Source organism: Zootoca vivipara, chromosome 14, assembly GCF_963506605.1.
Source record: "Zootoca vivipara chromosome 14, rZooViv1.1, whole genome shotgun sequence".
In the NCBI taxonomy this organism is placed as follows: domain Eukaryota; kingdom Metazoa; phylum Chordata; class Lepidosauria; order Squamata; family Lacertidae; genus Zootoca; species Zootoca vivipara.
The window spans coordinates 49,786,401-49,803,523 of NC_083289.1; the positions used below are offsets into that span (position 1 = coordinate 49,786,401).

Below are 17,123 nucleotides of genomic sequence, written 5' to 3' on the forward strand. Positions count from 1 at the left end.
TTTGGGGATGCCTGCAATAGAATCACAGAAAATGAAAGTCTATCGCTAGTAGTCCACATAGTCCATCGGTATAAGAGGCGGCAAACAAGCCTTTCAACAGTCACAATCCTGAACCTGTGAGATAATGGATGATTCAAAAACCTAGTATAGTCATACCTCAGTTTAAGTCTGCTGCGGTTTGAGTACTCTTGGTTTGAGTACTCCGCGGACCCGGAAGTGTTTACTTCCGGGTTCTGTGGTGTGTGGATGCGCAGAAGCAATCTGCGTGGCGCACGCATGCGCAGAAGCGCTTTATCGGCACTTCACACACGTGCGGAAGAGGCGCTCCATTTAAGTACTGCTCAGGGAGCGAACGACTCCGCGAAACCAAACGCGTTCTTAAACTGAGGTACCACTGTACAGTTTTTCTGGATGATAAACTGTTTCGATATAAATTCTTCATCAGCATATGAATGGTCCGAACAGGTGCTTCAAGTAGCATGCGATCAGCACTCACTAAGAAGCTAATGAAGAATGGGACTATTGAAAGGATTGCTTGCATTTTATTTTATTAGCTGTATCTCCACCATATGTTTTCTATTCAAGAATTGTGAAATAACACAGGTTATATATATATATGTTGTTAGAACATTATTAGCCACGTTTTGCCTCTCATTGCTTAAGTTGGTCCAAGTTGCATGTCACAGTAAACCATGGGTGGGCAAACTAAGGTCTGGGGGCTGGATCCAGCCTAATCGCTTTCTAAATCCGGCTAGCGGGTGGTCCGGGAATCAGTGTGTTTTTACATGAGTAGAATGTGTCCTTTTATTTAAAACGCATCTCTGGGTTATTTGTGGGGCATAGGAATTTGTTCATTTTTTTTCTTCAAAATATAGTCCGGCCGCCCACAAGGTCTGAGGGACAGTGGACCGGCCCCCTGCTGAAAAAGTTTGCTGACCCCTGTGCTATAATGTTATTGTTTTAGTTAAATAAATTGTTCAAATTGTTATTAAGGAAATGATTATTCTTCTCCTTCCAATAAAGTATGTACAGCAGAAAAGTTGTCCAAATATCAACAGTTAACTTCAAGGGGCTGCCCTTGAAACTGTCCCAGAAACTCCAGTGGGATCCTTGCCATGGGAGCATATCCAACCAGTGCTCTACCAGCTGCACTGGCTCCCAGTGGAGTATAAAGTCAGGTTTAAGGTGCTGGTTTTGACCTTTAAAGCCCTAGGCAGCCTCTCCTGGTATGTCCCGCAGAGGACCCTAAGGTCCATGAATGATAATAGCTTAAAGGTCCCAGGCCCTAAGGAAGCCAGACTATCATCCACCAGGGCCAGGGCCTTTTCAGTGGTGGCTCCGACCTGGTGGAATGCTCTGTCCCACGAGACTAGGGCCCTGCAGGGCTTGATCTCCTTCCGCAGGGCCTGTAAGACAGAGCTATTCCACCTGGCCCTCAATTTGAATTGGCCTGATCCTCTCTTCCCTTTTCCCTTTCCTCTTCTATGAATAAACCCTTCTGGGACCCCACATTTAAACTCTTCCCTGGTCTCCTCCTAGTAGGACCAACTTGGCCAGTTAGCCCTGGTGATCATTTGATGTCTACTGACTGGGGTTCCCCCCCCCCATGACCCCTGAATTTTTGAATTTTATTGACATTGATGCTGCATTTATGTTGTATTTTATGCTGTTTTTAAGTTGCTTTTTAATCAATGTTTTATATTTGCTGTTAGCCGCCCTGAGCCCGGTTTTTAAACCGGGAAGGGCAGGGTATAAATTTAAAATTTTATTATTATTATTATTATTATTATTATTATTATTATTATTATTATTTTCCTGCCTCTGGCCCAGCCCAGCATGAGCATGAGGCCTCCCAAAGTCTCCCACAAGGGAATGAAGCACCCCCATGCTCTGCTGAATTAAAGACTGGTTTCGGGACTCAGAAAACAAGCCCAGCGGCAAAGAGATGTCAGAGCAGCCTCTTTGCGGCATCGCCCCAGCGCTCAGTGGAGGGTCAAGTCACTAGTCCTCATGGAAATGTTCTCTGGGAGGGCCAGGCTGAGGGCGAGGCTTCTGCTGAGCAGTGGTGGAACCGATTCTGGACTGAGGCCAAGGAAGCTGTCCTTGGAGAAGCGGCAAAATCTGCAGCCCATCTTGTTCACAAGGCACATTCCATTCTGAATGCATTCATTCATTCATTCATTCAGCCCATATTCAGATTTTTGGAGCCAGCACAGAGCCGGTTGGGTGGTCCGAATGCCGTGCCTCTGTTGGGAAACATCTGTGCAAGACAACAGCTCCCTTCCCCCACCACCAGGCATGCAGAGATCCAGAAATGCAATTTTCAGTAACCACAAGCAAATGAACAGGGCATGATCCAGTTTCCAAATGGGAAGGCAGAGTCTAGGGAGAGGTTGCAAAAAAAAAAAAAAGGCAGCAAGGTGGAGGGATAGCAGGGTCAAATGGAGACTGGGGTGATCTTGCAGATAGTAGCCAGGTTTCTGCAACATGCAGTGAGGATTCGTGAATGTTGTACAACAGTATTTTAATCGTCAGATGCAGATTTTGCTGAGTGATTCTGTTGTACTGAACAGAATTTTGTTTGTATGTCAATAAAGGTTTGAGACCGGGGTGACCTAGGTTCAAATCCTACCCTCCCTGTTCAGTCATGAAGCCTACTGGGCAAGTCTATGGCTAACCTACCTCCCAGGGTTGTTGTGAAGATAAAACAGGAAGTAGGGCCATTTATGCTGTTCCACAGTCCTCAGAAAAATGTGTGTGTGTGTGTGTGTGTGTGTGTGGTATCTATCTATCTATCTATCTGTCATCTATTGCATATCCATGTGGATACGCTTATTCTTCAATCCTTCACCTCTCCCCTCAAACAAATTATAAACTTGCAAAACTGCCTTGAGGATCTGGATGTGTGTGAGTGTTGGTGACGTCACGTGCATTGGCCAATAGACACCCCTCATGTCCAGCTTTTCCCTCGCTGCCGTGGTTGACCACGTTGGAAATCTTGCAGAACTGGTTTTTTCAGAACTCGGACAGAAAAGGGCAGCACTCTTTGTCCTGAACAGTAAAGGATACTTTTTATGCTAGCCTACGGCTCAAACAAATTCCTGATTTTCTTCTCTGGCAACAGGGCAAATGAACGGCAGCCTTTGGTTCGATTCAGGGCACATTTCCAAGCATTTTGTACAAAAGTGGCAAACCTAGATTAAACAGGTACAGATGGAGGAGTGTTTGAATTGACCCGAAGGCTGCCCGATGCAGGCAGAATGTAAGAAGGGTTAAGTTTCTTGGCACGCTGTCTAAATTTATGGTCCGTTTGTTTTGATCTAATCTATCCAGGGCCAAATCATGGGGCAGAGAGGAGGGGCAGAGAGGCACCCTGAGGGCACAGCAAACATGACGTCACAGCAGGAAGCAGAACTTGAAAATCTTACCAACTGGTTGTTTTCATAGATGTTTTCTTTGCTCAGAGCATTGAAGTTTCTGGAAAAGAAGGTCAAAGAGAAGGAAGCTTTTAGCCAAACGAGCGAGACCGGGCACCGACAACTTTATTCGGCTGGAGAGTGGGGCATGCGATTCTGCCGGGTGCAGGGGTCTGAGTTTCAAGTGTGATCTCTGCAGGGATTGTCGCAGGCAAAGCAGCACCCAGCAGGATCAAACCCTCAGTCCGCCAGCTCTGCTCACAATTCGGGGTGCCGTGATCTCGCACGATTTCCCCGCGAAGAAAGCGTTTTCCCCGGATCTGCGATCTTGTGCATTTTGAGGGATCAAGACCATGAAAAGCGCATTTTCAGGGAGAAATTGCAGCGTGAAATCACGGGAGATCACTGCACCCAAAATTGCCTACTGTACATGTTCTTGCAAGAAAAAAAAATGGGAATACGACATCATGACATCCAGAATATGGCGTCCTGGTTTTTCCCTTTTGATGTGCTGGAGGGTACGGAATGGGGGCCTCCTAACAATTCCCAGCACCCTTAACAAGCTACAGCTCCCAGAATTCTTTGCAGGGGGAAGCCATGCCTGTTTAAAGTGGCATGATGCTGTTAACGTGGCCAGAGAAGCAGGTAGATAACGTTTATTAAAAGCACCTTCCAAACTTGAGAAGTCTTGCTGAGCAACATGAACCGGTGCAGCCACCTCCCAAATCCTATAGCAGACATCCCCAACTCCATGCATCTCCAGAGATCTTGAACTACAACTCCCTTAAGCCTGGGAAAAGCTGGCTTGCACTCGCCTCTGATCTCAGACCAAGCAACAAGCAACCAATTGTCCACTGAGTGGGTGGGAGACTCTGTAGGTTCTCAAACGCCTTCGTACTCATACAACTTGGAACCCAAACACTGCAAACCCGGAAGTAAGTGTTCTGGTTTGCGATTTTTTTTCAGAAGCCGAACGTTCTCCATTTTGAGTGTTACGCTTCCGTTTTGAGTATTAAGCTGAGGTCTGTCTGGTTTTGCTACTTATTTTGGGTTTTTGCTTTTGTGCCTCTTTTTTGTTTTGTTTTGGTGACTGTGTGGAACCTAGTTCAGCTACGGATGGATGGATGGATAGATGGATGGATGGATGGATTGTGCGACCGCAGTACAGTGGTACCTTGAGTTACAAACGCCTCAGGTTACAAACGCTTCAGGTTACAAACTCCGCTAACCTGGAAGAGTTACATCGAGTTGAGAACTTTGCCCCAGGATGAGAATAGAAATCGTGTGCTGGCGGTGCAGTGACAGCAAGAGGCCCCATTAGCGGAATCACGCCTCTAGTTAAGAACAGTTTCGGGTTAAGAACGGACCTCCGGAACGAATTAAGTTCGTGGTACCACTGTACATGGATTACTGCTTTCATTTTACGGATCAATGGTCTCGTTAGATAGTAAAATTCATGTTAAATGGCTGTTTTAGGTGTTGTTTTTAAAAGTCTGGAACGGATCGATCCGTTTTGCCTTACTTTCTATGGGAAAACCCGCCTTGGTTTTGGAATGCTTTGTTTTGGAACAGACTTCCGGAACGAATTAGGTTTGGGAACCAAGGTACACCACTGTACTGGGAAGAACTGAGCATGGAGAGTTTTAGGGAAGCATGACTCAGCACCGATGAATCATCAAAAATTACTTGAGAACACATTTCCTCCCAAGGCATAGCTGGCTGGGCAACAGAGAAGCCGCAAAGCAGCCAGAAACCCATGCTGATCTTTGCTCTTTACTACTCCGGCTCAAGACTTGAAAAGAAATCATCACTGCCGGCGCTTTAAGTTTATAATCCTGCTGCAATTTGGAGGCAGCGCCCTGGCTTTCTCTTTCATTTCCACTTGGGCCTTAACCTTAACACCCACCTGGCGGATGCAAAGTTCCGCACGCAAACACAAAGGTTGGACACGGGAGGAAAGTCCCCTGCTGGCTTGCGTGTCCAGACACAGATAAGGACACTGGAGCAGGACAGCCGGGGGATAAAAGGAGAGGCAGGAAGAAGATAAAGTCCCTACAAGAGCAGAATGGCAAGTGAAGTTGATGGACTCCGCTGAAATGGCTAAAATGACCTGAAGGATCAGAAATCAGGAAGACCAACATTTTAATAAAGAATGGGAAAAACTTATAACTTCCAACTCTGCAATTCTGTGATTCTATAATGTGTAACCAGGTCAGGTGTACATGGAGCTAGGCCAGCTGAAGGATGGGGAAACAGCCCTGGTGCATCTCAGGACTCAGCTATACAGCTGCAAATATAACGTTTTAAGTGTGTTCTAAGTGCATTATACAAATGTGACAATAGAGGGCAATGGTAAGCTTATGGCAAATTCAAAAAGCATTTTCACAGCGTTTTTTATATGTGCCTAGATTCCACATCAAGCTGTACTACTCTGTGCCAGACTGCTTGCTCATCTATTTCTTTATTTTGTAATATTTATATACCACTAGATGGTAAAGTATATGATATTGAGAGCTGGACCATAAAGAAGGCTGATCACCGAAGAATTGATGCTTTTGAATTATGGTGCTGGAGGAGACTCTTCTTGAGAATCTCATGGACTGCAAGAAGATCAAACCTCTCCATTCTAAAGGAAATCAGCCCCGAGTGCTCACTGGAAGGACAGATTGTGAAGCTGAGGCTCCAATACTTTGGCCACCTCATGAGAAGACTCCCTGGAAAAGACCCTGATGTTGGGAAAGATGGAGGGCACTAGGAGAAGGACGAGGACAAGGACGAGATGGTTGGACAGTGTTCTCGAAGCTACGAACATGAGTTTGACCAAACTGCGGGAGGCAGTGGAAGACAGGAGTGCCCGGCGTGCTCTGGTCCATGGGGTCACAAAGAGTCGGACACGACTAAACAACAACAACAAGATGGTAAAAGAACTCAAAGCGGTTCACAAAAAAGAATAAAACCATGCAATCATCGGTAAAAACATCAATTTAAAACACTCAGAGAAATTTAAATCAGTGACAAGCTAAAAACAGATAAAACACATTTCAACTTTTTACATGTCTGGGTAAAGGTAAAGGTAAAGGGACCCCTGACCATTAGGTCCAGTCGTGACCAACTCTGGGGTTGCGCGCTCATCTCGCATTATTGGCCGAGGGAGCCGGCGTACAGCTTCCAGGTCATGTGGCCAGCATGACAAAGCCGCTTCTGGCGAACCAGAGCAGCACACGGGAACGCCGTTTACCTTCCCGCTGTAGCAGTACCTATTTATCTACGTGCTTTTGAATTGCTAGGTTGGCAGGAGCTGGGACCAAGCAACGGGTGCTCACCCCGTCGCGGGGATTCGAACCGCCAACCTTCTGATCGGCAAGCCCTAGGCTCTGTGGTTTAACCCACAGCGCCACCCGCTGTCCCACATGTCTGGGTAGGCTTGTCCAAATGAAAATGCCTTCAGTGGGTGCTGGAAAGAGAACTGGGAAGGCGCCTGCCAGATGTCAATTAGCAGGGAGTTCCAAAGTGTAAAAAACTGAGCTCTTATGAACGTGGAATTGGCATTATACGGCACCAGTAACTATGCCAGTTCCGCAGAAGGAAGCCGAGTGGGCAGATAAGGGATAAGGCAATCTTGCAGGTAAAGTGTTCTCAAGCGGAAAAGTGGTTTATATGCTACTAGTAACGTCTTGAACTTTGCCCAGGAGCAAATCAGCAACCAGTGCAGATCTCGGAGCACAGGTGTTATATGCTGACAAGGCCTCACTCCTGTCAGCAATTGTGCTGCAGCATCAAGTGTGAGGGAAGCCCCACATAGAGCGCATTGCAGTAATCCAATCTTGAACTACTGTGGCCAAGCTATCATGGTCCAGGAACAATGGCAGCTGGTAAAAGCAGGAGGAAGTCTCAAAGTTCTGGAAAAACTAGTTTCTCTGCCTTCTAGAAACGACCAAATAGGGTTGCCAACTTTTTTTACCAGCCTCTACACCAGGGTTCCCAAACTAAGGACCGGGGGCCGGATGCGGCCCAATCGCCTTCTAAATCCGGCCTGCGGACGGTCCGGGAATCAGTGTGTTTTTACATGGGTAGAATGTGTCATTTTATTTAAAATGCATCTCTGGGTTATTTGTGGGGCCTAGGAATTCGTTCATCCCCCCCCCCCCCGCAAAATATAGTCTGGCCCCCCACAAGTTCTGAGGGACAGTGGACCGGCCCCCTGCTGAAAACGTTTGCTGACCCCTGCTCTACACCTGTGTCTTCGACCACAGCTCGATCTGTACACATTTATTAGCAAGTGATAATGCAGAGTCCTCAACGGTGCCTGCAGGCCACACTTCCTTCTGAAAGGCACGGGAGCAAGGCAGGAAAGTTTCTGCTGGTTAGTTGGCAACGCTTCAAGCTAGAAGCCTGAAATTTAGTTGAGAGGTGGCTGAGACACCCCATTTCCAGGGGAGAGTGGGGGAAGAACCGAAAAGTCATCTGAGCATTCCTCTTCAAAAATCTAGTCATCTGAGCATTCCTCTTCAAAAATCTAGTCATCTGAGCATTCCTCTTCAAAAACAGGACCCAAAGAGCATACGAGATTGAAACAGAGTTTCCACATTAGCTAGACAGCTAAAACTTTCCAATAGTTTGTCCGGCTGTGTAATGGTTAGAGCAGGCTTCCCCAACCTCTGCCCTCTTGGTGTTTTGAGACTACAATTCCCATCATCCCTGACCACTGGTTCTGCTAGCTAGGGATCATGGGAGTTGTAGGCCAAAAACATCTGGAGGGCCGAGGTTGAGGAAGCCTGGGTTAGAGGACTGAATCCTGCTTCAAAATCCTGCTCAGCCATGAAGTTCACAGGCTGGCCTCAGGCCATTTGCTCCGTCGCAGTCTATCCTACCTTGCAGGGCTGTTGTTGAGGACAAAAAAGAGAAGGGTCTGGAGGAAAGGTGGGATACAAATATAGTAAACAAAACCATAATAGCAAGCAAGTAGCAGTCCCAGTATGTCCCATTTTACTTGATGTTTGCACACTGCTACAGTTGCTCTGCAGTTTTTTGAACTGCCCTTTGCTGGAATGTGAGCTTATCCTTTCCTGTACATGCAAACAAGGCAGATGAAGAGAAGCTGGAAACAGTTGCTTGGTTGTCCTCCACTCCCCCGAAGGATCCTGCCCATACTCGCATCTCAGCTCAGGGCAAGGAAGGACAAGGGGTCTGAGGCTGACCCTGAGTCACTGACCCCCACATGCCTGTGGGAAGTTTCCAGCAGCAGCATCATAATCATATCAACATCCTGGGAAAGGCTTGACCTGTTGATTTCTGCCTGCCGTGCAAAAGAACCCCACTCAGTAGAAGCCAAGCGATTTCCTCAAGGGCATGCGGCCTCCTCTATCATTTCCCAGCTGCTTAAAAAAGGACAATTTTGCAAGCGAGAAGCTGCACCGCATAAAATTCCACCCTCCGACTTCTACACAACTATTAAAGGCACAGGAGGTCAAACAGACCTGCCTGATGCAGGAATGAAACAGGAGTGGAAATGAAGGGAAAAACGGGGAGAAGGAGGGGAATCCCGTGCCCTCAGAACAACACCGGGGCAGTGAAAAAGGATTCCCGCTGCCACAGTTTGCAAGGAAAGTTGATTCCCTGGCCGGGAAGAGAACAGGCAGGGAGAGAGGTTCAAGGAAATGCCTGAGGGAGGTGGGAGGGGCTGGCAGGAAGCAGGAAGAGATACACAAGAAGGGAAAAGGAGGCTAAATAATGAAGAGACAAAGGCCACTTGGCACCATAAATAAAGGGCTGTGATGCCACTTTAAACAGCTGTGGTTTCATAGAATCATAGAATTGGGGAGGGGGCCCAAGGGTCATCTAGTCCAACCCCCTGCAATGCAGGAATCTCAACTCGATCTTATATGACAGATGGCCATCCAACGCTTATTAAAAAACCCCAATGAAGGTTTTTAAGATATGGAGATACAGAGGAGCTCAGCCGCCTCTCCTGGCTCAGGCGCTGCTGATTCAGGACAGAGGCAGGAAAGTACTTAGTTCTTTGCTTTCTCTACAGTTTTGGTGAAGACTCGCTTTTACTTCTGGATCCTCAGCCCGACAGATTTTTCCTTCCTCCGCTCACAAATCGGCTTCAGGTCAGCTTCCAGTTCAGCTCCTCCAAGAATCCTGGGAGCTGTGGTTTTATAGGGTGCTGGGAGTTTCTGGGAGACCCCTCTATTGCCCTCGCACAGCTGCAGACAATCTTGCTTGGCTACAAGTGATCGCCAAAGAAGAAAGAAGAAGAAGAAGCAGTCCCCAAGGAAATCTGGGAATTGTAGCTCCCTCGCTACGTGGGAATAATCATACTGGTCTACCTCGCACGGTCGCTGAAAAGATGACCAGGAAAAAGTATGTGAATTGCTCCCAGCACTAAGCTCTCCCATTATTAAGGTAGATTTGCGGGGTGTGTGTGTGTGTGTGTGTGTGTGTGTGTGTGTGTGTCAAACATTGGAGGCAATGACTTCGGCTCGTCCATGATACTATGGCAGCAGCAATCACAGACAACAATGGCCCTCAAAGTGAACCATTCACAGTGGCATCAGGGGTTAAACAGGGTTGTGTTATCAGCCCATTTATTATTTTCATCACCATGATCCTACACTCTGTCAAATGGAAACTCCCCACCGGAGTAGAAATCGTATATTGAACAGATGGAAAGCTCTTTAATCTGAATAGGCTGAAAGCAAAGCATAAGGTTACCATAACTTCCATCATAGAGCTTCAGCATGCTGATGACAACGTAGTGTGTGCACACTCAGAGGATGACCTCCAAACCATCCTAAATATCTTCGCAGAAGCTTATGGAAATCTTGGCCCATCACCCAACATCCAGAAAACCAAAGTGCTGCACCAACAAGCACAAAATAACCCCTCTGCAGTGCCACAAATCCAACTCAATGGTGTAATGTTGGGAAATCCAGTATTGCCTGAGCTCTGCGAGTCCGGCTTTCTCCTGATTGAAGTGCAGAGTGTTTGAGGACTGGGACATTCGCAGGGAAACCAAAATGCTTGTTTACAAAGCTATTGTACTACAAACCTTACTGTATGCTTGTGAAGCATGGACCACTTATAAACACTATCTCCAACTCCTCAAAAGATTCCATCAACGGTGTCTCTGAAAATTTTACACATCACTTGTGAAGACAGGCAAACTAGTACCAGTGTACTGGAAGAAGCAAAGATCACCAGTGTTGAAGCAATGATTCTTCAACATCAACTTTGTTGGACGGGTCATATTGTGTGGATGCCCGATGGCCGTCTTCCAAAGCAACTACTCTATTCCAAACTTAAAAATGGAAAGCGTAATTCTGATGGTCAACAAAAAAGGTTTAAAGATGGTCTCAAGGCAAATCTTTTAAAATGTAGTATAAACACCGACAACTGGGAAACACTGGCCTGCGAGCGCTCCAGTTGGAGAACAGCCTTTACCAAAAGTGTCATGGACTTTGAAGACGCTTAAACTCAGGATGAAAGAGAGAAACGTGCTAAGAGGAAGGCACGCTTGGCAAACCCCACCATGATCAACTCCCATCTGGAAACCTACAGTATTTTTCGCTCCATAAAATGCCCTTTTTTCCTCCTAAAAAGTAAGGGGAAATGTCTGTGCGTCTTATGGGGTGAATGTGTGGTCCTTGGAGCCGAATTGCCCAGGGGCAAAAAGCAGATCATGCTTTTTTTTTTTTTGAAAGAGCTAAAGACTAACAAGAGGGAAAGAGGGGTGTTAAAAAGAAGCCGCTCAGCAGCTGATTGCAAGAGATCAGGGAGGGAGATAAGGGAAGCTAGCTCCCACCCCGCCCTGCCCCCTTGCCCAGGCCTCCATTGTTGAATGTTCTGCAGAGGGAGACTGTTTGTTTCCCCAGCAACATGTGACTGGCTGATTGGATTATCTGGCTGATTAGATTATCAGAAGCTGTAGAACTGTCAGTTGAACAGGATTTTTTCCCTTTGCAAAGAAAACTCAACAACTTTGAGCTGATCCATTTAAAAAATGGGGCTTTTCCTCTTTGCAAAAGAAGCTGCACAACTGTGAGCTGATCCCAAAAAAAACGGGGCTTTCCCCCTTTCCTCCTCTGAAAACTAAGTGCGTCTTATAGTCAGGTGCGTCTTATAGAGCGAAAAATGCGTTATGTCCCCACTGTGGAAGGAAGTATAGATTCAGAATTGGCCTCCACAGTCACTTACGGACTTATTGTTAAGATCGTGTTCATGGAAGACAATCTTACTCGGCTATGAGTGATCATCAAAGAAGGAGGGGGGAAGCCCTTGAGTGAGCAGATTCTGTTTCACTTCTCTCCTCCCCCCCACCCTCGCCTGCTTTTCCCGAGAAGGATGTGGATGATGTATAAACAGCCAAACATGTGTCAGACCTGTTAGCAAAGCAAGTCAAAACAATAACAGGCGGACAGGCTTTCCATCTAAACTATTTGCTTTAGCCTCCACATTCCAAGGGGTAAGTTCAGCGTCTGTTTGCTGAGAAATAAACACTGTTTAAACACAGATGCAATCAAGAGAAAGGGTTTGGGACAAGAATCCTGGTTTTTTTTCCCAGGAAGGCTCCATTGCAAAGGTCCAGAAACAGATGGGTTCTTAAGAACATAGCAAAACCTATTGAATCCATCTGTGGATCGAACAGTGAGAGCTGTTTGACAGTGGAAGAATCTCCCTCAAAAGGTGGGGGACTCTCCTTCCTTTTTAAGCAGAGATTGGATGGCCACATGTCAGGGATGCTTTAGCTGAGATTCCTGCATTGCAGGGGGTTGGACAAGATGATATTTGGGGGTACCTTCCAACTCTACATTTCTACGATTCTTTGACCCGTTGGTGCTGAAGACAAGAGGAGAGGGCTGGGTAAGCTCGACCGCTTGACCGCTCAGCTGTCTTCTTTCTCATTTCCCACTAGTTCCTTCGTCAGAGTCGGTCACATGGAAGGAAGTGGGACAAGAGCACATTATGCCACAGTGGCTCAGACGGTCATGCATAACCACTGAGTTCATTCATCATGTGCGTTTGGGGTTTCAACAGGAATGGCATCATCCGGTGGGCGAAGTTTGGTTGTGAGCGATTCCTTTGTCTGGCCCTCGTCTGCGGGAGTGGAGGGTGATATAGTGGATCCCTGACAGGCCAGTGGAAAACCTCTTAGTTTTTTTAAATCCCAAGAGAAGGCAGTTCCTTTTTCTTTGCTTCTTAATCCTTTTGCTCCTGCAATGAATTTACTTGGGGAGGAGAAGGGGGGGCTGCATTTTGTTATTTATGATTTGGAATTCCATCCTGCTTTTTGTGGGCGGCAGCTGCCAATTTGAATTAATTTTCAAGTTTCGAGGGATGATCAGTGAACTTCTTAGCTTTGGGGTCAATGCATGCAGCCCTAGTGTGAATCTAGGGCAAAACAGGGGGGGGGGACTTGCTAAAATGGGAGGGGCAAGCTGTGCTGCACAGCTCCCAGTCAAGTACTCCCTATTGCAGCTGATCTCACCAGGGCTTGCTGTGATTGTACCATCAACTAGAAGGGACCATGAGGGTCATCTAGTCCAACCCCCTAAAATGCAAGAATATTTTGCCCAATGTGTGGCTTGAATCCATGACCCAGAGATTAAGGGCCTCATACTCTACCGGCTGAGCTACCCGGGATATTGTAGAGGTTCAGAAAAGGGCAACCAAAATTATTGATATTCCACACTAGGGATCATTACGGAAAGAGCTGAAAAGAAAAATGCTGATATCGTGACACTGTGATGCAAATCTCAGGTGCAACTGCATTTGGAATACCGTGTAGTGTTCTGGTCACCTCACCCCAAAAAGGATATGGAAGAGATGGAGAAAGTTCAGAAAAGGGCAATGCAGATAATCCTGGGGATGGATCAACAACCTTACAAGGAAAGGCAACAGCATTTGGGAGTTTTTTGTTTAGGGAAAAGGCAAGTTAGAGGGGATAAGATGCAAGTTTATTAAAAAATTATGCATAGCATGAAGAAAGTGGATAGATAAAAATTTTGCTCCCTCTCTCAGAATACTAGAGGATATCCAGAGAAGCTGAACATTGGAAGGTTCAGGAGAGACAAAAATAATTTATCCACATAGCGCATAGTTAAATTGTAGGACCTTGCCTACAAAGGTCCGTATAGTTAAAGCTATGGTTTTCCCCGTAGTGATGTATGGAAGTGAGAGCTGGACCATCAAGAAGGCTGATCGCCGAAGAATTGATGCTTTTGAATTATGGTGCTGGAGGAGACTCTTGAGAGTCCCACGGACTACAAGAAGATCAAACCTATCCATTCTGAAGGAAATCAGCCCTGAGTGCTCACTGGAAGGACAGATCGTGAAGCTGAGGCTCCAATACTTTGGCCACCCCCTGAGAAGAGAAGACTCCCTGGAAAAGACCCTGATGTTGGGAAAGATTGAGGGCACTAGGAGAAGGGGATGACAGAGGACGAGATGGTTGGACAGTGTTCTCGAAGCTACGAACATGAGTTTGACCAAACTGCGGGAGGCAGTGCAAGACAGGAGTGCCTGGCGTGCTCTGGTCCATGGGGTCACAAAGAGTCGGACATGACTAAATGACTAAACAACAAATTGTGTGGTCCCCTACTGCAAAATGTGATAATGGCCACCAACTTGCATGGCTTATAAAGAAGATTGCAGAAATCCACAGAGGTAAAGGCTATCGGCAGTGGCTATCCGTTACATCTCTCTATTATCACTTTTGCTTTTATGTGAAAAAACTTGTTCAGATCTCACCTCTGTCATGAATTCCCTTGGGGGAGTTTGGCAAGCCACCCTGCAGCACTAATACCACCCCTACCTCACAGGGTTGTTGTACGGATTGTCAGGACAAAATTAATGAGCATGTTTTTAAAACCTCCCTTCATCCGGATTGACTCCAGGGCAGGTTACAGGTTTGTTTGTTTGTTTGTTTGTTTGTTTGTTTGTCTGCTTTTAAGCACACAAGACAAAACTGAGGGGGAAGGAGCAGGCAAGTACACTTTAAAAGTACAGAAGAACTTTTTAAAAGGCTGAGCAAACAAAAAGTGGGGTTTGTGTTTTGTTTTTTACTTGGCGCCTAAAAGAAAGCTGTGATGCTGCCAGGTGAGCCTCAGGGGATGGCATCCCATAACAGAGGAAGAAAGCTTCTCTCACGAAGCGCCACCCACTTCGCTTGAAAAGGGGAAGCACAAACAGAGGTGGACATTGGAACATGATTTCAGAGCAAAGGGAGGTTGATAAGGAAGCTTACTGGGTCAACCTAGATGCCTGGGTGTGTAGCTTAATGAATGTGAAGCTCTATGGGCCAAAGCAGCCTTCTGCAAACTGGTGCCCTCCATAAGTTGTTGGGCTCCAATTCCCATCAGCCCCAGCCAGCATGTCTTGTGGTCCCCAACATCAGCAATTACTACTACTTAAAAAGAGATATCCCCGCATCATATTTTCTGATCAGAGCACTTTGACATTTCATCTCGCGTAGGAACAACTTTGGACTACAAGCCTCAGCTGATCCTGCCTTTTGGAGACATGAAGAAGTTGCCTCCACCCACACCACCTATTTTAAATATTATTGATTGATTGATTGATTGATTGCATTTATATACCGCCTTTGTCTCTGATGAGCTCAGGGCACCATGCGTGGTTCTCCCTGTCTCCTCATTTAATCCTCACAACAACCCTGTGAAGTAATAATAATAATAATTTATTATTTATATCCCGCCCATCTGGCTGGGCTTCCCCAGTCATTCTGGGCGGCTTCCAACAGAAATATTAGAATACACTAATTTCTTAAAGATTAAAAGCTTCCCTAAACAGGGCTGCCTTCAGATGTCCTCTAAAAGTCTGGTAGTTATTTTTCTTTTTGACATCTGGTGGGAGGGTGTTCCACAGGGTGGGCGCCACCACCGAGAAGGCCCTCTGCCTGGTTCCCTGCAACTTTGCTTCTCGCAGTGAGGGAACCACCAGAAGGCCCTCGGAGCTGGACCTCAGTGTAGACCAGGTTGAGAGTGTGTGCCTGTTCTGAGATATAGCTCAGTTGTGGAGCATGGTGTTGGTAATGCCAAGGTTGCAGGTTTGATCCCAGTATAGGACAGCTGAGTATTCCTGCATTGCAGGGGGTTAGGTGTCCCTCAGGGTCCCTTCCAACTCTACGATTCTGTGAACCCTGGTCACTCCCAGGCCTTTGCCCAACACTCTAACCACTGCACCATGCTGGCTTAAACCTCTGGTAGACTGCATCTGTCCATGGAGGTGCCACTTAGTCATTCCAGCAGGACCCCCCCCCCTCTGAAAGCTCTACCCGCCAGGAACTTGCCAGCCTTCCATCATCCCCCCCCCAGCGCTTCGCAAGTGTTCTTCTTCCACACACACCAAGTCCTTCATTGCAAAGGGGTGAGAGTGAGACCCCTAAGGCAACCCCTTCCCCAGCTCCCTCGCTCTGTGTAGAACTCACATGAGATCCGGCCTGTGGCGATGAAGGATGGCACAGAAGGCCAAGCCGTCCCGGAAAGAAGTGGTCATGTTAGTGATGCTGACATCCCGGTATCCTTGACACTGTTGCTTGCACCACTGCTGGAGGGCTTGGATAGCTGCCATCTTGGGGGGGGGGGTTGAAATACGAGGTGGAGATGGAGGAGGAGGAGAGAGCCGTTCAGAGCCCCTCGCCTTGGCTTCTGGGCTGCTCAGCGCAGGGTTGGAGACGCGAGACGCTGGTGGTCTTCCGAAGTGCGCCGCCGTCTAAAGCTCTCCCCGCCCCTACCCAGCCCCCCAAGTCGCCCCACGCCCTCCTTTTTCCATAGCAGGAGGAGGCGAGGCGAGGAAAGCTGCAGGCAAAACTGTCTGAAAACCCCGGCACACGTGTCTAGCAGCGGGGCAAGGTCTGGTTGCCAGCCACGTCGCGCTTTCCAAAATGTGCCAAATTGTCGCGGGGCGCGGGGCGGGCACTCTGTGCGAGAGACCCTCCCCAAATCCGGTGCCCAGGAAGAGCAGCGCCGGCGCAAATCCAGCCCCGCTGCCGATCGGTGGAACGGAAAGCGGCCGCGGCGCTTCCGACGTGCGCCAAGACGCGCGACCTCTCCAAAAAGTACCCCAGAGGCGCCCGTAAGGAGCGGGCGGGCGGAGGGAGCCCCGCAAGCAGCGATCGCGTCGGGGAGGCTCCGCCGGGAAAGCCGGAGAAACTCAAGTCTCCGGATCTGTGGGAACGAGGAGGCGGGGAGGGAAAGGAAAACTTCGGCGGCGGGGGGAGCCGGGGAGCCAATGGCCGAGCCTGGAGCGGCGGGCAGGGCGGGGAGCGGGACAAGACGAGCCGAACTCCGCCTCCCGGATCTCCCCGCTCGGGCCTCCAGCGGCGATCTTCTCCGTGCTTACTTTCCGGTGCACTCGGGAGTGGCCCAGTGGGTGCCCCGGCCTGATCCTATGCATGTTTGCTCTGGAGTAAGGCGCGCTTAGCGCAGTTGGAGGATCGGGTTCCTGCAAAGGATTCCCAATGGTGGGGCGAGCGGTCGGGTCCTGACCGCACTTTCTCGGAAGTAAGCTCCTGGAGTCTTTTAGGACGTCCAGTCGGATCCTGTTGTTCAACGGGAGAACGATCTAGAATAGATCATTTATGGTTTTTTTAATTAAAAAAAAACCCACAGGGCTCGGCTGGGGGCGGGGGGGAGCTGTTCATTTTTTCCTATCTACCGGTATCCATTCTGAAGGAAACCAGCCCTG

General features: G+C 47.9%; 1 protein-coding gene across 2 annotated transcripts in view; it reads right to left on the bottom strand.

The window, feature by feature from the left end:
- The window catches only part of MICALL2 (MICAL like 2), a 61,177-nt gene extending 44,566 nt beyond the window's left edge, over positions 1 to 16,611 (bottom strand). For both annotated transcript variants that reach the window (XM_060282492.1, XM_060282491.1), the window contains exons 1-2: positions 15,865 to 16,611; positions 3,429 to 3,477 (exon numbers count right to left, since the gene is read on the bottom strand). In XM_060282492.1, coding sequence (XP_060138475.1) covers positions 3,429 to 3,477; positions 15,865 to 16,007 — 192 coding nt within the window. In that variant the 5' untranslated portion in view covers positions 16,008 to 16,611. The remainder of the gene's footprint in view (positions 1 to 3,428; positions 3,478 to 15,864) is intronic.
- Between the last annotated feature and the right edge of the window lie 512 nt (positions 16,612 to 17,123).